General features: G+C 37.2%; 1 protein-coding gene across 4 annotated transcripts in view; it reads right to left on the bottom strand.

Annotated features, from left to right (window-relative positions):
* wcy (WW domain-containing adapter protein with coiled-coil wacky) overlaps positions 1 to 21,466 on the bottom strand; it is a 252,625-nt gene that overhangs the window by 58,663 nt on the left and 172,496 nt on the right. For all 4 annotated transcript variants that reach the window (XM_090388071.1, XM_090388070.1, XM_090388074.1 and 1 more), the window contains exons 6-8: positions 20,472 to 20,560; positions 18,023 to 18,268; positions 11,607 to 11,918 (exon numbers count right to left, since the gene is read on the bottom strand). In XM_090388071.1, the coding sequence (XP_090244197.1) occupies positions 11,607 to 11,918; positions 18,023 to 18,268; positions 20,472 to 20,560 (647 nt within the window). The remainder of the gene's footprint in view (positions 1 to 11,606; positions 11,919 to 18,022; positions 18,269 to 20,471; positions 20,561 to 21,466) is intronic.

The following is a 21,466-nucleotide window of genomic DNA, read 5'->3' on the forward strand; positions in this document are numbered from 1 at the left end:
TGATTCTTCATGCATTAAGAATCTGCAGATAAATGAACCACTAGGTGGCAATGATCACAGTGTTCTGAAGTGGGAGTTACTCAAAGAGGTAACTACCATTAGGGGTAAAGGGAAGGGGTATTGCTTTCGTAAAGGCGACTACGGTGGACTGAGACAGTATTTAAATTCTATACAGTGGGATCAACTGATGATGTTACCAACAGCAAATTCAAAATGGGAAGCATTCAAAGAACTTATCTAGGAAGCTACTAGGTTTTACATACCAACTAAGAAATATTGTTCAAGGTTTAGGCCTAAATGGATGTCAGATGAACTAATGAGGCATATAGCAGAGAAGAAAAATGCATAGGATACATACAAATTAACACGTGACACAGAAGCCTATGATAGATACAAGTTGATCTGTAACCAAGTTACAAAGGAGGTTAGGCAGGCGAAGGCAGATTACGAGAGATCCTTGGCAAGGAATGCGAAGAAAAACAGCAAAGAGTTCTTTACTTATGTAAACTCTAGAAGGAAGGGGATGAATCAGATTGGTCCACTTGATATCAATGGGTAAACTGTTGATGACCCTGCTCAGGTAGCTAACAAACTAAATGAATATTTTGCATCGACAAACACACATGAGGAGTTATTCAGCGAGGGGAATGCCAGAGGTGTATTCAACTCTAGCAGTAAGCTAAAGAATCTTGTAATAACTGAGAGTAAAGTGGAGGTTGTTGTTGTTGGAGTGGGATTTATTGGCGCAAGGGCTGCTATGACCATATTGCGCCTGTTACTTTGGAGTGTTTGTCAATATAGGAAAGTAGACTATTCTAGAAGTGATTGTATGCGTTGATCATTTTTAGAAAAGTGAACAGTTCTGATAAAGTGGCATCCTTTCCAAGTATGTGGCTTAGTTGCAGAGGTGTTTGTGAGCTAATTAAAGATCTGAAACATGTGATTCTAGCTGAATGATAATGTGTACACTCAATGATAATATGTTTTACAGTAAGTATGGAACTACAATGCGGGCAAAGTGGAGGATCTTCTCCTAGTAGTAGGAATAGGTGTGTAAGATGTGTATGGCCAATTCGTGCTCTTGCCAGCACGACCTCTTCCTGCCTGTTTGATCGCTAACTGGATCTCCACAGCTGTGGATTGTGTTTTATTTCAAGAAGTTTGTTACCTGTTTGATTATGCCACATATCAGACCACATCTCAGTACATATCCGCCGTATGACTGGTTTATAATCAGAAAAAGGAACTGGGATGGAATCGAAACAAGTGGGGTGTTTTGCTGCTTCGTCTGCACGTTCATTTCCTGGAATTTCAACATGGCTCGGTATCCAGCAAAAAGTGACAGTCCGCTTATTTTTGTTGACTTGGCATAACTGTGACCTGATTTGTGAGAGAAGTGGATGCAAATGTTGTGATTTATTCTGTAGGGCATTCACCGCACTTAAAGAATCTGTATATATTATTACTTGGGTGTTTGGAACATCGTTAAGGATGTTTTAAAGCCATTTTTATTGCGTATAGTTCGGCCGTAAAAACACTGCATTCAAGTGGTAATTGGACAGAGACAGTGCATGTAGGACTCATTACTGCAGCTCCCACGGATATATCAATTTTGGAGCCGTCCGTGTATATCTGAAGACTGTGAGCATTGGTCAATGCGTGATTTGCATGTAGTTGTCTAAGATTGTGGTTCGATAAGGAGTGTTTTCCCCACTGAAAAAAATAGTTGTCGCAATGAGGTATATACATTGCCCATGGTGCTTGTACTACCTGGGAAATATCTGTAGCTTGAAAGATATTTCCAAGGTAGATGTTCCAATTTTGAGTTACCTCTTGTAGCCGAATACCAGCAGGTTTGTTTTTGTTGGGTTTATTTCTATATAAGTTTTCCCACTGCGGTTCAAAAAGATATGTCCAGATGGGATGAGACGGGTGACTACGTAATTTGACTGCATAACTAAGAAGCAATACTTTTCTCCTAAGATGTAGTGGAGGTTCATTGGCATCTATATACATACTTTGCACTGGGGATGTCTTAAAGGCCCCTAAGGCAATCCTGAGAGCACTATGCTGGACCGGATTGAGCCAAGCCAATGCTGTCTTTCGTGCAGAATCATAAGCTGGAGCTCCATAATCTAGACGAGATCTTATTAAGGTTCGATATAGATGTAGAAGAGTGAAGCGATCGGCTCCCCATGTCATGGAAGAGATAACTTTGAGGATATTTATCTTTTTCATGCACTGAGTTCGTATTTGTCGTATATGTGCCTGAAAGGTAAGTTTGGTGTCAAGTATAAGGCCCAAGAACCGGATACTTTTGCTAAGTGGTATTTTTTGGGTTCCTAATATTAGCTCCGGATCTGGATGGAGCTGACGCTTTTTGCAAAAATGGATAGCAGTTGTTTTTGTTGCAGAGAGACAATAGCCATTGCGGGATGCCCACGACTCTTGTTTATCGAGAGCTGCAATTGTCGCTCAATGGAGCGCATGCTTTGTGAATAATAGGATATAGTAAGATCATCTGCATATAAATAGGTGTCAACATTAGCCGGAATATTTTCTGTTGCATTATTTAGCCTAACCGCAAAGAGCGTTGCACTTAGAACTGATCCTTGTGGGACCCCCTTCTTCTTGGACAAATGTACGGGAGAGTGAATTGCAGTAACACACTTGAAAGGTCCTGTTTTCTAGAAAACTCTGTATGATAAGGGGTAGATGACCCCGGAGCCCTGTGGCATACAGATTTTGAAGTATGCCGTACTGCCAGGTGGTATCAAAGGCTTTTTCGATATCCAAGCAAATCATGACTAGATATTCTTTACGGATAAAAGCATTGCGTATGTATGTTGGATTCTGCCTTGACCATAAGGTCTAGAGTTGACTAATTTTTCCGAAATCCGTACTGATTCTTATTCATCACCGAATGAGATTCTAGATACCATACTAAACGGGCGTGGATCATTTTTTCTAGTGTCTTACCAAGGCAACTGCTGAGAGATATTGGCCGATAGTTTCGTGGATCTGATTGATCCTTTCCAGGTTTAGCAAAGGCTAGAACTATTGAGTGACGCCAAGAAAGAGGAAAGTAGCCATCTGAGAATACCCGGTTGAAGTATATTAGTAATGAATTCAAAGCTTGTTTGTTTAAATGTTTAAGCATTATATAGTATATCCCATCAGGCCCTGGTGCACTATCACCCGACCTATTTAGAGCTCTCTAGTTCAAATGGTGTAAAAGGTTGATTATATGGAGGAGTTGCCTTTGTATTGAAGTTCAGGTTATGCTTTTCTGCATTAGCTTTTAGCTGTTTAAAAGTAGACTCATATGCTGATGCTGCAGACATTTGGAAAAAGCAATCTGCCAGGGCATTTGCAATTTCTATTGGAGAGGAGAAGTCTTTACCTTTCCAGCTTATAATGGGCATTGATTCGGGGAACAGTTTACCATTCAGCTTTTTAATTTTATTCCAGATTTTTCTAATCTCTGTATTTTTAGTAATAGTGGAAGCGAACCGGATCCAAGAGTCTTTTTTCGCTTTTTTCTGCACATAACGTGCCTTTGCTTTAAGTTTCTTAAAATTAATCAGGTTGTCAGTTGTTGGACACTTGCGAAATCGATTCCATGCTTTATTCTTTTCTTTTTTAGCATCACGGCATGCATCATTCCACCAGATATTGGCATGTCTGCGAGGACCGGCTGTAGTTTTTGGTATAGCACAGGTTGCAGCTGTTATTATCTGTGCAGTAATGTGGTCGGTAACTTTATCTATGGACTGGCTTTTGATGACTTCATTATTAAAGGAAATTGAATCTGTGAACTTGTTCCAATCTGCTTTTGAAAATTTCCATTTTATGCGGCTGGCTATATGTGTGGTTCTGTTTGTTTGCAATTTGCAAATAATTGGGTAATGGTCACTGTTTAGTGGGTTACTTGAAACTATCCACTGAATGATTGGGAATAGTTTTGGGGAACATATTGATAAGTCTATGGCAGTAGATACTCCAGTGGGAAAATGAATATAAGTGTCAGCGCCAGTATTTAATAATGTGAGATTCTGGCTGTCAAGAACTGTTTCAATAAGTTTTCCTCGTTTGTCTATCTGGGGAGATCCCCACATAGTGTGGTGCCCATTGAAATCTCCTAGTAGAATGAAAGGAGATGGAAGCTGCTTTATAAGGTCCTCCAGTTCTTTTGCAGTGAATTCTTTGTTTGGCGAAAGGTATACAGAGACAATGGTTAAAGTAAAATTTAAAACAATACGTACGGCTACAGCTTCTAATGTGGTCTGCAGGGAGATCTGTTTTGTAGGAACTTTGTTGTCAACTAGTATGACTACGCCTCTTCTGGTTGAGTTAGTATTGCTTCTGTCTTGTTGATAGATACTAAAATTTTTAATCATTGGAGTCACCTGCGGGGTTAGATTGGTTTCTTGCAAGCAGAGGCTGATTGGACTGTGCTGTTTGATTAGGTCATAAATATCAAATATATTGCTTCGTAGACCTCTACAGTTCCACTGTATAATATTCTGCATTATTTAGTTTTTGGGATTGGGTATGGTTCTGTCTGTTTTTTATATCCAACCTGCTTGTGTCGTTCTGGTTTCATCTTTTCTTTTTTGGGAAGTTAGGACGCCCAATGTCCATATCATCTTCTGCATGTAAATTTAATATTGTCTCATCATGCAGGGTACCAGCATCAATGTCCATATTTCTTGAGCATGGTTGTTGTGCAATATTTGGGGATGATGCTCCTCGACATACTGTTTGCGAGTGTCCAAATTTTTGACACTTGAAACATCTGATTGGGTTCGGAATGTAGGGACGTATTCGGCAATTAAGGGCTTTGACACATGATAGTAAGGTTGGTGTACTAAATGTGAGGATAATATTCCTAGTGGGAACAAGTTCACCATCTTTTTTAATTATTATCCGCTTTGCTTGAACTACTTTTGATCTTTTAGTTCTTCCACTATCTCAGCTTCAGTGACATTCATCAGGTCCCATTCTGCTATTACTCCTTTGGAACTATTTAAAGTGGCATGAGGGGTGACCTGTACTGGTATTCCGCCGAAAGTTGATAATTTCAGTAGAGACTGAGAACGCTGGTGCTTAGTTGTTTCGACTAGAAGATCTCCAGATCGGAGTCTTTTCACCATTTTCGGTGAACCAGACACACTTTCCAAACATTTCTGGATTAGAAATGGCGAAAGTGAACTCACAGGTTTGGCAGAAAGAGAATGTAATATGAGGAACGCTGGATATTCCTGCTGATTCTCATTTTTGCGTAGTCTCTTAGATAGTGATTCGTCACGTTCGGGTTCATTTAAGTCAGGACATGAGCGTCTAGGCTCAAGTACTAGAAAGTTGTCATAATCCATGGTTGCTCCTTTTAGCCCCAGAGGATAACTTTTCCTCCAGGTTCCCGGCCCCGCCACGTGGAGGCAGGAGCGGTGCCACCATTGACCAAGCGATTAGTGTGTTATGTATGTTATTTCTATATACAAGAAGAAGAAAGGTACCTTTCCTTTCTTTTGAAAAGCTTACTTCTTTATTTAGAAGAGCTGAAAATAAATAACTTAGCAAATGAACACTTGAAATTTCTCTGAAATCTATTAACTCTAGAGAAGGCGCTTTGAAATTCGCTTTGATCACTCGCTTGGCACTCGGGGCCATAAAGTGGAGGAGAAATTGTTGAAGATAAACACAAGAAAGGCACCTGGGGTGGATGGGATCTATCCAGTTATATTAAAGGAGGCAGCAAAGGAAGTAAGCAAACCCTTAGCCATAATTATGAGAGCTTCCTTGGACTCAGGGGAGGTACCCATGGACTGGAGATATGCAAATGTGACCCCAATTCACAAGGGAGGATCAAAGGCTGACACAAGTAATTATAGACCTGTGAGTTTAACTTCTGTTCCAGGAAAATTAATGGAGGCACTGGTTAAAGAAGCACTGCAGGATCATCTAGACAAGACTTCAGTTATAGCTCGGACACAGCATGGTTTTGTTAAGGGGAAGTCTTGCCTGACCAATTTGATTGGATACTATGATGCAGTCACAAAAGAACTGGATGCAGGGAATAACTTTGATATTGTATACTTGGATCTTAGAAAGGCTTTTGATACTGTTGCACATGGAAGACTCTGCACAAATTGGAGCAGTGTGGCATTGGAGGCAAATTGCTGCTATGGATAAAGGGGTGGTTGAGGGGGAGAAGACAGAGAGTGGTAATTAATGGACACTGCTCATCATGGACTAATGTTATTAGTGGAGTCCCTCAGGATTCAGTATTGGGTCCTTTATTGTTTTCTGTATTTATAAATGATATTGATGATGGTATATCAAGCCTAATGTCCAAGTTTGCAGACGATACGAAGGTTGGCAGGGTTGTCAAGGACACTACTGACACTATGCTGCTGCAACAGGATCTGGAAAGGTTGAGCGGATGGGCTGAGAGGTGGCAAATGAAGTTTAACATTGACAAATGTAAAGTACTACATATGGGAAACAGCAACCCCAGAGCAACGTATCAACTCTGTGGTACTACACTGATAGTGGTAGAGAATGAAAGGGACCTGGGGGTGGCTGTGCAGGCAGATATGGAGTTCTCTGAGCAGTGCAGACGGGCTGCAAGAGTAGCTCATGGTGTATTGTCAATGATATATAGGAATTTTTCTAGCAGGGATAAGGAGGTGATTATTCCCTTGTATAAGGCAATGGTCAGGCCACACCTAGAGTACTGTATACAGGCCTGGAGGCCTCATTTCAAGAAGGATGTAGAGCTGCTGTTGATTAGTGAATGGAACAAAGGGGTGCTCTTACGAAGAAAGGCTTAAGTTTTGCGAATTACAGTGTCTGGAGACTAGGCACCAGCGAGGTGATCTGATAGAGGTGTACAAAGCCTTGAATGGTTTGAGCATGCTTAGTGCTGATGGGATTCTTCCTCTTGCTCAGAATAATCACCTGAGAGGGCATAAATTCAAATTGAGGAAAGACAGAGGTAGGATAGATGTGCGGAAATTTGCCTTTAGCCAGCGGGTGGTTGGTAGGTGGAACAGACGTCCATCCCTTTTCGTGGAAGTTGATAGCCTAAATAAGTTTATGGCTCAGCTGGACAGGTATATTGAACGAACAGAGGGGTGAAGTGGAAGTGGTTATTTTTTATTTATTTATTTTACTTTATTTTTTTTTTTTGGCTGATGCTGCATAAGCTTGCTTTCTTGCATCAAATGCCTCTACTAATGCTAATGCTAACATCATCAGCAAAAATTAACATCTTAATACCACCTTCCTCAACAAATTGCGGTAGGTCACTGACAAAGATGGTGAATAAAAGAGGCCCAACAGATGATCCTTTTGACACTCCTTCAGATGGAATAAATTCCCTTGAAATTTCCTGTCTGATAATAATCATATGTTTTCTATTCGAAATATAACTTAACAAGCAGGAAAGTAGAGGGCTGAGTATTCCTTATTGGCTTACTTTTTTAACAAGTTCTCACATGGGAGTAACTTGCATCCGTGGACTGACAAAAATCACCACAAAATGCAACACGAAATGATTCTTTCAAGGTCTTTATCTGAAATATTCAAGGTCTTTGTTGCTTTTATCATTATCCTGTTTTTTTAAATGTTCTTTCATTTTTGAAGGTTTCATAGCATCATTACTAAACGTTTTCTCACATAAAAGACACATTGTTTTTGTTTCATTACTGGGAGAAGGTACAAACCCGAAATTTAAACATTCTATCAAATATTTACGACACTTCTTTTTTGTGTCAGACACGATAATTAGGAGTTTTCTGTAAGAAATTATTTCAACACAACTCGAACTCTTACTAAAATAATTTTAATAAGACTCTATTAAAACAAAATGAATAATCCACTCCCAAAAACTGCAGAACGAAAATATCTACTGACACTAGAAAGAAAATCTGATTGGACGCTAACTAAAACAATCTACGCTTTCAAGGGCATACAGTGATTGTCGCCCCCACGTTGTGTCACTCGGAGACCCCCCCCCGGTGCCATTTGACTGTAAACACACTGTTCAGTGTAAACTGTGAAGTCGGTCATAGGAGACACATTACTACCACACTATGTTATATATGTGTTGTTTTCTTTGGGGAAAGCTGAAGTGAAATGAATTGAAACACTTCATCCTCTTCTTCTGATTTTGAAAATTTAGAAAATGATTTTCTTTTAGCCGAGAACAGAGGTGGATTAAGGATGAAATAGGCCCCTGGCCATATTTAATTTTGGGGCCCTGGCCGAGAAAACAAAAGGGAGTAAGCAATGGATACATGACAAACTGGAAGAGAACAGAAAAAGGCGAATTCCATCATTTTTTGCAGGACTTAGAAGATGAAAATCGTTTTAAGATGTACTTACTGATGAATAAAGTAGAATTCAATTTCCAATAAAATCTAATTAAGGATGGCATACAGGGGCAAAATACACAATTTCGAAATTCAGTCAGCAGTAAGGAAAAATTAATTGTATGTTTAAGGAAAGTTGAAATACTAAGTTTTACCCTTCCCGGAACATTTTTTTCCTGAAAATGTGCCATAACGGATCGACTTTTTTTATTTTACAGACTAAAAGTATGCATCATGCGAATACTAACTGTATAATTTTTTTTGTATTTTTTATAAATTTTTTAGTAGAAAATACATGGGAGTAATTAACCCATTTGGGCTATCCCCGAGTTATCTCTTGTATGCCAAAAAGTGTGCAAATTATACAGATTTTTTAAATAAATTAGCGTTTCAGCTAAAAGAAAGGAACAGAAAAACACTCTTCACTACTCATTATATAAATAAATTTAAAAAATCAAGTGGAATGCACAAGTAGTAACCTCCCACCACAAGCAATAATTGTGAACTAACTACGTTCTGAACACGGCCACCACAAGTGGATAGGTGCCGTTTACGGGAGTCAGTTCAAGAGGGCGCCGAAATATTTTTCGATATAGATTTCTAATTGGTTAATGCTTATCAGTATTCAGCATTTAGGATGGCAAATTTTATTTTGCTTACTGGCGACACATAGGAATGCGAACTACTGTTCTGACACTGCTGTACAATGAGTAAATATAAGTAAAATGAAAGCCAGTCATCTGCTGCCAGACGTAAGAAAATTCCGAGAAAATATGTTTCAATCCTAAATTTGGAGGTATTATATTGTTTGCCTCGGGTATTATTGTATCCTGAGATATTTTGGGTAGTCCCAAATAACTTTTAAAACTAAAAACGAGATATCTCGGGATAATCCATGAAGGGGTTACGGATTTAACCAAATAAGGATTTATTTGGTCACAATACAAACAAAAATATTTTAAATTAAATTTAATAACAAAAACAACTTCACAATGCTAAAAATTGAACTTGTTAGAAATTGTTATGAGTTGTACAAACTGAAATGATCGACTTGTTCCTCCTCTAAATTTTTAAATTGTAATACTGTTGGTCTATTTTCCTCCTTTGGCTCTCTGAGTGTCTTTGTGACTGGACATGTTTCTATTATAATTTCCTCTATCTTCTTCTGTCAGTGTAACAGAAAACTCACACCGTACGAAATTTTCTGCTCAAACAGGAAACTGCGAACTTGTGAGGACGTGAATCGGCCTTGAAGGCCAACGCATTATCTTGCGACTACAGTCATTAACAACTGTTTGTCTCCGACCAATAAACAAAACAGGAAATATAGCTCCCCCCCCCATACATTTGACTTCCTCACATGAGGTGACAATATTATGATTCCACCCTAAGCCACTTTGCTGACTGCACGAGTTAACGACTTGTTTCGTATACTAATTCTAGATTTCTAGAATTATCTTTGTGAGGAAATAGTTTCTTTAAAGACCCCTAAAATAATCTTACTGACCACCAGTGGCTTTATTAGAACTAAAAACTCCTCAAACGTTCCCAAAGATCCCCCTGTAGGTCGCTACCGACCACTTTGGGAATCCCTGCTCTATGGTTTAGCAATCCTACTTCAGCTGATATACAGTTAAATTATTTCTTTTCTTTTTTCTCTTAATGTTTTACACAGCAGGCCTGGAGAACCCAAATCGTTCTGCGGGCCACCTTGATGAACTACAAATTTTCCAAGGGGCCACTTTGACGAACTACAATTTCCTGCAGCCACATATAAAATAAAACAATCTTTTAAAAATAAAAAATCAAATGCAATTAAAATTTATTTTATTCATTCACTATTATTTTACATCTACATCAATGAGATATTTGCTTTTCTTTGCAATTACTCAATTTTTTTAAAAATCTACTTCAATATTGGTAGTTGCACATCTAAATTGATTTGTTATTGAAGCTCGAGATTTACTTTTAATAAATTTCATTTTTGAAAAGAAAGTTTCACAAACATATGTGGAACCGAAGGCGCTCGCAATTTTTTTTTTTTTGCAAAAAATCTTAATTTGAGATACTTTTCTGCTGTCACATATTTTTTCCACTGTCACATAAGAAGGGAATGAGTGGTGGGGATTCAGGGAAGTACAGCTAGTGAATGATTTCCAACTGATGTCGTCAGTAGCATAAAAATCATCTGTTGGGCTGCAAAAAATAATGTGGAGGCCGCATGCGGCCCATGGGCTGGCCAGGCCTGCTTTACAGAGTCACAGCGCTAACTTTTAATAAAATTAATTATATCCATCATATCTTATCTCATACTCTCCTATTATAAAAAATTGACAATGAAGCCAGCTGATGTTCGGACTGCTTTTTGACAGCTGCTAAATGGTATTTTTGTTCTTTCTATTGGTTTTTGTTATCTTTGTTTAAAGTTAGTAGTGCAGGTGTTGTTTGTGTTTATCTGATTAAGTTGTTAAATTTGTTCTTTACTTGACCTTTGAAATTGCATATAAAATCTAAGTTGACTTCTGCCACCATTGTTATTATATTAACATAGAATGATATACTGTAAATGCTACTTAGTATTTTGGTATGTATTTCTATAGGAGTATGCAGTGTTCTGCCCAGGACCTATCAAATGGGCACACCGCCCGACTAAAATTTAAGTGATTCTCGCTGTATTGCTCACTGATCTCGATCAGTATTAATTCGAACATACTATGTGATCAAGGTCAATGCAACATGAGCATATAATGTTAAATTATGCAATTAATTTTTGCTCTGGATCACTAAGTCACATTTATAAATAACAGAAAATTTTATAATATTGCAAAGTATTACACTTCCCCACCCGGCTGGCAAAATTTTCTGAGGAGAACACTGAGTATGTACACTTAAAAGTAGACTTTTTTTTTTTAAATTAAATCCATAAACTACAAATCTGCAACAGTAAAGTGTGATTTCATAGTAACTGTATTACGGTTACTATGAAATCACACTTTACAAATTACAGACTGTAACTTAAAATAACATAGTTTATACTGCTGTCTAATAAGCTGGGATTAGTGTTGCATTATTTATTTTCATATCTCTTAGTTCTGAGTGCTATTTTTAATTAAATTTATATAATTAAATACAAGTTATTTTCCATGTAGTACAATAAAAGTCATACAGAATTTTATAAATAAAATATTGAAATAAATTATATAAGAAGAAAACATTTTACAAACTTGCCTTCTTGAGGAGATAGTTCTGAAAGGTTTGGTAGTCCCTTTGTACCAGCAAGTTGGGAGATGAGCTTTGGCAAATTGGCTAATGTTACTTGAGAAGGTGAAAGTAAATGTGACTGAGGTTGAGAGTGGGTCACTGACTGAAGGGATTGTGGAGGCTGAATCACTTGAGGAATATTAGGGGATGGAAGGTGGGGCTGTGAATGTGTAGAGGAAGACACTGGAGTCTGTGTTCTGGACTGAGAATAGCAGTCTGTTTGGCTAGTAGGAGTGTCACAACTTTCAGGAGATATGTCCATATCTTGTGTTTGAGAATCTACAATTAAGAAAATTAAATAGGTACAGTTTATTTTCATTCTGAAATTAAAAAATAACAATAGTAAGCTATAGTTTCATGTCAGCATGTAATTAGGAAAAATAAATTTATATTTACAGCGACTTACTTGCACTACAGTGATGTAGAATTAAAGAAAAAGTAAGGTTTAAGAAATTAAAAAGATTTCAAAAACAAGGTAATATCAACAGGTTCATTCACAGCTGGGATTTTTAACTTTGTTATATTTATATACAAACTAAGAAAACTATTTTTAGCATTAGCACAGCCATATGATGCAAGAAAGAAAGCTTACATAGCATCAGCAAAAAAAAAAAACACCCTTCCTATTTCACCCACCCATTCACTCCAAATGTTTGTCTAGTTCTGCCCAGAACTTATTTAAATTGTTGACCTCCACTACAGCAGGTGGAATTTTATTCCAGCTATCAACCACCCACTGGTTAAAAATCAAATTTCTGCACATCTATTCTACAGTTGCCTTTCCTCAATTTGAATTTATGTCCCCTCAGGTGAGAAATCTGATCAAGAGGAAGAATCCTATCAGCATTGAGCTTGCTCAAACCATTCAAGACCTTATACACCTCATTTAGAATACCTTGCAGGTGCCTAGTCTCCAGACACTGTAATTTTCACAATTTAAGCAAAAAAATTCAGTGTGTCTTTATTAATAATAAATAGTTTTCTTAGAATATATTGTAGCAATAGTCTTTTTAAACACAGATTCTCAGCACCTATAATATGAAAATAAGAATGCCTTTCAACCAATATATCAGAAATATCTATAAAATTCATACACATTTTGTGGCCAGTTTGCAGATAAACAAATTACACATGTCTGCTGAGAACATCCATTCTTTCCTTACTCTTGTAATTCAAAGGGAGATGGGGATCATTCAAATGGTTTGGTTTTGATTTTATTGGCGCGTTAGCTACTAAGGCTAAAATGCACCAAGACCAGCCATTCAAATGGAGATGTATAACCAAGAGCAAAATTTGTTCAAATAGGTAACTGGATAAAAAATTTTTTTGATTCTAGAACAATGTTTGATGTCCAGTGTTTTAGAAGTTATATATGTGGTAGGCAGACTGAAAAGTAATGTCTCTTAACACACAACTTTTGAAGGGATAGGTATAACCCAAATAAAACTAAAAATGTACTTGTACTTGTAGATGAAGAAGTTTTCTCCAATTTGATGTATCATTTTTCTACATATACCCTGCTGAACTCAAATTCAAAATGGGAAGCATCCAAAGAACTTATCTTGGAAGCTACTAGGCTTTACATACCAATTAAGAAATATTGTTCAAGGTTTAGGCCTAAATGGATGTCAGATGAACTAATGAGACATATGGCAGAGAAGCAAAATGCATGAGATACATATAAATTAACTTGTGACACAGAAGCCTATGATAGATATAAGCTGATCTGTAACCAAGTTACAAAGGAGGTTAGGCAGGTGAAGGCAGATTACGAGAGATCTTTGGCAAAGGATGCAAAGAAAAACAGCAAAGAGTTCTTTACTTTTGTAAACTCTAGAAGGAAGGGGATGAATCAGATTGGTCCACTTGATATCGATAGTTCAACTGTTGATGATCCCGCTCAGGTAGCTAACAAACTAAATGAATATTTTGCATCAACATTCACACACGAGTTATTCAGCGAGGGGAATAATAATCTTGTAATAATTGAGAATAAAGTGGAGGAGAAATTGTTGAAGATAAACACAAGAAAGGCACCTGGGGTGGATGGGATCTATCCAGTTATATTAAAGGAGGCAACAAAGAAAGTAAGCAAACCCTTAGCCATAATTATGACAGCTTCCTTGGACTCAGGGGAGGTACCCATGTACTGAAGATGTGCAAATGTGACCCCAATTCACAAAGGAGGATCAAAGGTTGACACAAGTAATTATAGACCTGTGAGTTTCACTTCTGTTCCAGGAAAATTAATGGAGGCCCTGGTTAAAGAAGCACTGCAGGATCATCTAGACAAGACTTCAGTTATAGCTCGGACACAGCATGGTTTTGTTAAGGGGAAGTCTTGCCTGACCAATTTGATTGGATACTATGATGCAGTCACAAAAGAACTGGATGCAGGGAATAACTTTGATATTGTATACTAGGATCTTAGAAAGGCTTTTGATACTGTTGCACATGGAAGACTGCTGCACAAATTGGAGCAGTGTGGCATTGGAGGCAAATTGCTGCTATGGATAAAGGGGTGGTTGAGGGGGAGAAAACAGAGAGTGGTAATTAATGGACACTGCTCATCATGGACTAATGTTATTAGTGGAGTCCCTCAGGATTCAGTATTGGGTCCTTTATTGTTTTCTGTATTTATAAATGATATTGATGATGGTATATCAAGCTTAATGTTCAAGTTTGCAAACGATACAAAGGTTGGCAGGATTGTTAAGGACACTACTGACGCTATGCTGCTGCAACAGGATCTGGAAAAGTTGAGCAGATGGGCTGAGAGGTGGCAAATGAAGTTTAACATTGACAAATGTAAAGTACTACATATGGGAAACAGCAACCCCAGAGCAATGTATCAACTCTGTGGTACTACACTTTTCCTACACTTTATAACCCCCAGGTCCTTTTCATTCTCTACCACTGACAGTGGTACAGAATGAAAAGGACCTGGGGGTTATTGTGCAGGCAGATATGAAGTTCTCTGAACAGTGCAGACGGGCTGCAAGAGTAACTCATGGTGTCTTGTCAATGATATACAGGAATTTTTCTAGCAGGGATAAGGAGGTGATTATTCCCTTGCATAAGGCAATGGTCAGGCCACACCTTGAGTACTGTATACAGGTCTGGAGGCCTCATTTCAAGGATGTAGAGCTGCTGGAACAAGTACAGAGAAGGGCAACAAGAACAGTGAATGGAACAAAGGGTTGCTCTTACAAAGAAAGGCTTAAGATTTGCAAATTACAGTGTCTGCAGACAAGGCACCGGCAAAGTGATCTGATAGAGGTGTATAAAGCCCTGAATGGTTTGAGTATGCTCAATGCCGATGGGATTCTTCCTCTTGCTCAGAATAATCACCTGAGAGGGATTAAAATCAGATCGAGGAAAGTCAGATGTAGGATAGATGTGCAGAAATTTGCCTTTAGCCAGCGGGTGGTTGTTTGGTGGAACAGTCTTCCATTCCTTGTTGTGGAGGTTTATATCCTAAATAAATTTAAGGCTCGGCTGGACAGGTATTTCGAATGAACAGAAGAGTGAAATGGAAGTGTATTTTTTTTTTTTTTTTTTTTTTTGGCTGATGCTGCATAAGCTTGCTTTCTTGCATCATATGCCTCTACTAGTACATTTTTAATTTTAGCTAATGCTAAAATTAAAAATGTACTTGTACTTGTAGATGAAGAAGTTGTCTCCAATTTAATGTATCATTTTTCTACATATATCCTGCTGAACACAATACAATTTTACAGTGCTTTGTACTGTACTAAATATATCAAGTGATTATTAAATGGCATACAAAAAATAGAAGTTTTCATAAGCTGTTCAGGCAAAATTCTTTTGACTGAAAGCCAGCCTTCATGGCAAATTGGTTATAATAAGGATGTGGAGAAACTTCAAATTCCAGGCCTCCTTATTTGAGTGATTACAGAGCTGGCTTCCTACATGTTATACACAGTGTGGAAATTGGAAAATGAGACGAATGCTGGTGGTGCCATTTGCTAGAAGTAAATATGAAATGAAAGGGTGATTGTTTCACGAGCACTGCAGTCAAAGTCGGCGGAAATTGCTGCCATTTCAGAACATGCAATGCTCCCGTATCTGCATTGTGGAGGGACAATGGAACAAAGAGAAAAAATCAAGTTTTGTGTTCAATTGGGCACTTTTGTCCAGTTGAACACAGTGCCATGGAAATGTTAGCATTAGCAAAGGCACATGATGCAAGAAAGCAAGCTTATATAGAATCAGCCAAAAAAAAAAAAAAAAAACACCCTTATTTCACCAATCCACTCGCTCCAAATGTTTGTCAAGTTCTGCCTTGAATCTATTTAAGCTAACAACTTCTACAACAACAGATGGAAGTTTGTTCCACCAATCAACCACCCACTGGCTAAAGGCAAACTTCCGCACATCTATCCTACAACTGTCTTTCCTCAATTTGAATTTATGCCCTCTCAGGCAATTATTCTGAGCAAGAGGAAGAATCCCATCCGCAACGAGCATGCTCAAACCATTCAAGACTTTATACACCTCAATCAGATCACCTGACAGGTGCCTAGTCTCCAGACGCTGTAATTAAATGTTTCAAATGATGAAGCAAGTGTATGGAGAGAATTGCCTTGCAATGCTCCGAGTGGTTTCAGAAGATCTGTGCGTTAATAAGGAAACTATTCAACAAATAATAACCACCTAAAGTTTTGAAGAAAACAAACAGTTTGTTCCACATTTGTTAACAGACAGTCAATGACACTCACTAGTTGAACACTGCAGAGAACTCAATGAGGCCAATGAAAGCAAACAACTTCCTGAATTTGATTGTTACAGATAAAGGAGACGTGGTGTTTTCAGAATGACCCTGCAACAAAGTGAGTGTGCAGTGGAAGTTGGCAAACTTTTTGCTAGCCAAAACAGTTCACCAAGAAGGTTGAAAATCAAAACTATACTCATCACTTTCTAATGTAGTAAGGGAATTGTGAACAAAGAGTTCTTGCCCACTGGCCAAAGTTTTACTGCTGCCTACTATCTGGACGTTTTAAACATTTGTTGCAGGGAATCTGCTGTGTGGCTTCAGTATTTGGTTACTCTTGCATGATAATGCACCAAGTCACAAGGCTCTCGTTGTTCAAGAGTTCTTGGCTAGCAATAAAGTATGCATACTGTCACACTCACCATATTCATCAGACTTAGCCCCATGTGACTTCTTGTTCCTGAAGCTCAAAGCACCACCAAAAGGCTGTTATTTTCATGATATCGACACCATTCAAAGAGCTATGATGAGAGTATTGAAAGTAAACCAGTCGCAGCCCTCTACCAGTCGTTTCAGTTGCTTCACGATCACTGCATGCAGTGCGTAGATCCAGTAAGTTACTTTGAATAAACCAAGGTTAGTTTCCTTAACATAGTTGGATCATTATTATTTTTCCATCATTAGTCTCATTTTCCAATTGTCACACTGTGTAATTCTTCACCAATACAGTTTAAAACTTAACTTCATTTCTTCCTCTGAAGAAGGAAGAAAAGTAGCTTCCGATTCATTAGTCCAGGACCTTAAAAATCTACTTTTCTCCTCATTATTTGGTGACTAAGAAATCCAGCACATGACTAGTTTTTACAGGTTGACCTAGCAGTTTGATCTTGGACTGCAAGCTTTTTGTTTTATGATTGCTGCAGTCTGTATCTTTCCAAGACTTTCAATAAAGACTCTTAGTACAAGTGCTAAACTACTAACACCTTTTATCCATTTGTATTTGATTAGAGGGGGAGATAGATAAATATTTGAAGACTGTTCATTCCTGAAAACATTATATTCTTAAATCTTATGGAGCTTTATTAGCATGCAATTTAGAAGATGTTCATAATTGTATAAGTGACCAGTAATTTATCAGACCTTGGGTATTTTTGATTTGTGTTAATTTGATACCCTGGTAATAATTAATTTATCATTTATAACTTATGTAACATACAGATAAAGTTAATCACGCAAATACATTTAAAAACTGCCAATGCATGCATTTACTTGATATCATCTGTTTTGGGAAGTTGGCATTATATGAATTTTAAACAAGGCATTACATGAATTTAAAAAACAAGTATTTTCACCCCCTCTTGCAATTGGAAAGTTTTCCACGTAATTTCTGTATTTTTCCCCAACTTATAAATAAAGAGTTGTCTTTAAATTTCCAGGTTTAGTATTATCTATAAAATTGCCTTTAATCACTATATCAGAAATTTACTTCATTTAGTTAATCTTCCACAAAAAGGTTTTAATAATAAATTTAGTGCCCTTTTTATAATATGAGGATCTGTGTTGTTAATTATGTAAAAGTCAATCTAAATCATATGTCATAAATATTTATATTCTGATTAAGAAACTGAAAATTCTAACTTAATCTTACCTTCACTACTTTTTCTAATTTCTGTCCTCCTTTCTCCCTTTTCTCCACTTCGACACTCACTACGGGTATGGTCTTCTTTAAATTGTATGTTTCCACTATTACCACGATGGCTGTGGTCAAGAGTCCTACTTGAAGAATTAACTATTTTTCCTGTGCTAGCAGACTGATGAGTATGCCGTTCACTATGTGAGCGAGATGATTGATGATGCAGATTTCGATCTGTACTTGACGTGGAATGTTTTTCAGCTAAAGGTGCAATATTATATTTCACTTAATTATTTTCACACTTTTACTATTCCAATAAAATACTTAGAGAAATCAGATATCTATCTGTATTGGTTTCCTAAATTACCCAAAAGAAACTATTTATAAAAAAACTTACACTTCAATTCTCTAATTTTAGGTGGATATCATGAATAATTCATGGTGTACCAAAATATCTAAAAACTTCATCAAAGAAAGTCATTTGTGTCAAATAATCTCTCTAACTGACTAGACACAATTTCTTGTCTCTTATAGAAAATGATGCAAACAGACTTTCATAGTAGTCAGTAAAAAAATTTTTTTAGCATATTACGGTTTAATTTAAAATGATCTAGCATTTTATAAAGACAATGCAGAGACAATGTGCACATGGTAGATCATTTGTGTGGAAATTTCACATACTGTATTTACCAGCTCAAAAAATCATACTCAGATTTTGAAATAAAAAGTAAGGAAAAAATGAATGAATATACATAGTTTAAGATATATTTGGTTCCATTTAACCCAAAAAACTGCATTCGGATTGGTTTCCATAATTCTAGAGTTGTCTTTATAAAATCAATGGTGTATAGACAATTCTCAAGTTGTAAACATCAGCATGCAGCACACACACACAAACAAAACATCATAAGCTATTATTTTACACATACACCACTAGCTTAAAATAATGTCATGAGTGAATAATCTTTGTATCTTGTCCTCATTCAGATACATAGCAACCAACCAACTACACCAACAACTTACCTATCTTTATTAAATACATTATACTATGTATAATGTATTTAATAAAGATAGGTAAGATATAATGCATGGATTGATGCTTCTTATCCAAAGCAGCCTAGGTGCAAAAAGAGCTTGGCAAAATGTTACTTTTCAACATAGTACAGCCAATATACTTTTGTCACCAATGCTGCAATGCATTGATTCCAGCTGCAAAGAAAGTTTTCTCTTGAACCTCCAGAAATGCATTCATTGAAGCAATGACATCACTGTTGGTGGGAAAATGGATGCCAGCCAGGCATTTTTTCAAATTAGGAAACAGATGAATATCCAATGGTGCTAGACCTTGTGAATACAAGAATGGTCCAAGATTTCAAAACTGCACTCATGCAGTGCAACCATGGCAATGGCAAACTAGTAGCAAGTGCATTGTCCTGGTCAGACAAGACTCCTTTGCTGAGTTTTCCTTGGCATTTGTCTTGGATATTTTCATGCAAATGCCTTGTAGAATCTAAGTAATATTTCCCTGTAACTGTCTGGCCTTTTTGAAGGTAATTCACTAGCAATCTCCGTCAGCATCCCAAAAAACTGATGCCATCACCTTGCCAGCAGAAGGAATCGACATGGCTTTCTCTGGAGGGGTAGAATAGCCGTCTTTCCATTGTTTGCACAAAAACAATGGAAAGACAGTGCTTTGTCTATGGCTGAAAGTGATGACCTACACCCCAAGGTAGATGTCAACAACTTTGGTACCCATTGTGCTGACAGCTTTTTCATTGCAAGAACATCTCTTATTATGCATTCAGATGAGATACCTAAGATGCTAGCAATGTATTGCTTTGTCACTGGTCAATCTCACCACCAGATCATGCACACTGTCAACAACTCCTGTAGTGATGGATACTGCAGGTTTTCCACAGTGTGGGTCATCTTCCAGACTCTCCTTCCCTCGTTTAAATTGCACTGCCCATTTAACAGTGGAATAGCAAGGGAATAGCATGTTGTAACCATATATCCCCATGAACTGCCTTTACCATTAGTCTCTTTTCCCAAATATTGGATGACTGCATGGTGACTGATTTTGACCATCTTTCCTCATTCACAGAACTTTGTTCATTTCAGGATCTGTAATTTAAAAAAAGGCATTATCATTGAAATTGCATGAAACTTGGTGGATCAGTATTTGAAGTGTTGTACATTAAGTGCAGAAACTTTTTAACACTATACCACTACTCTTTCATACTCAGGCCACAAACTTTTTGCCCCTTCCTCCTTGTATATAATTAAAAAGAAAAAAAAAAAAAAACACAATGAGAGAGAAGAGAACAAACTGGCATGATATGGAAAACAAAGACTACTTTTTTGCCAGGTCGTTCCAGTGCAGGGGGAGGATTCACAGTAAAACATTTAACCATTAACAGATTAAATGAATATCTTAAAAAAGATTAAAGAAAAATAAACTTACTTTTGCTACTCCCAACTGATGACTGACGATCATGGCTTCTATCTTTTGATCTACTAGATTCATGTGGCAACCTGTATAGTCCCTGTTGCCTGAAAACAAAATTCAAAGATCAAATAAACTAACCTAATTTAATGTCAAAGGTTAACAGTTAACCTTTAACATTATATTAGTAAGATACATAATTTAGACATTCATTAACTTAGTTTTAAATATTTACTATACTATAAGTACTACTTACCTAGATTAGATTTTTAATTTTAAGCAGCTTTGGTCCTAAGGCACCAAGTGCATATTTATTTAAATACACATTATAGTAGACACTAGTGTTCAAAAGCTAGGTTACAAATAAAATAAATGAAGTGCTTATACTGGCATAAATTCTGAATAAATTTATTAAAACTCTATACATCAGATGTTTTGCAACGTTGTCTCCCAACTCTATGGGAGGGGGGGCCACTGCAATTCCAATGATGACTATCCCCCTTCAATTTTATTTCCTTCTTTCTCACCTTTGAATCACTAGTCCATTTTTCCATGACGGCTATTTTTTGGTATACCTTGTTGGTAGCTATTATGCTTGCATTTAATAACTGATTCAGAATTTACGTTGGGTATTTTAAAAATTATCCTGCATGCTATACCATTCGAGATTTACATCATTTATTGAACAAACAAAATGTAAATAAATCAAAAACTGTTTAATTAGATTACAGCAATGCTTCAGCAAGACATTTGTTTCCATGTTTAACACACAAAACTGGACAAATTTCAACTGGAAATTTAAATGACCAAAAACAGCATATCAACAATCCACGGAAACATTCCCTACAAGTCAAGTAATCCCTGTTAATAGCAATGTAGGCAAAACATGAACATCAACTATTCACTCTAAGAATGATGACTGTCAGTTAATGCTAATCTGATCGCGATTAAATTGGGGGGTGGGGGCTTTGTGGTGGAAACTTCCTCTGGAGTATCCCAAGCTATATCCCCCC

This window comes from Mastigoproctus giganteus, chromosome 13 (genome assembly GCF_048544385.1).
Source record: "Mastigoproctus giganteus isolate SK-2022 chromosome 13, ASM4854438v1, whole genome shotgun sequence".
NCBI lineage: Eukaryota > Metazoa > Arthropoda > Arachnida > Uropygi > Thelyphonidae > Mastigoproctus > Mastigoproctus giganteus.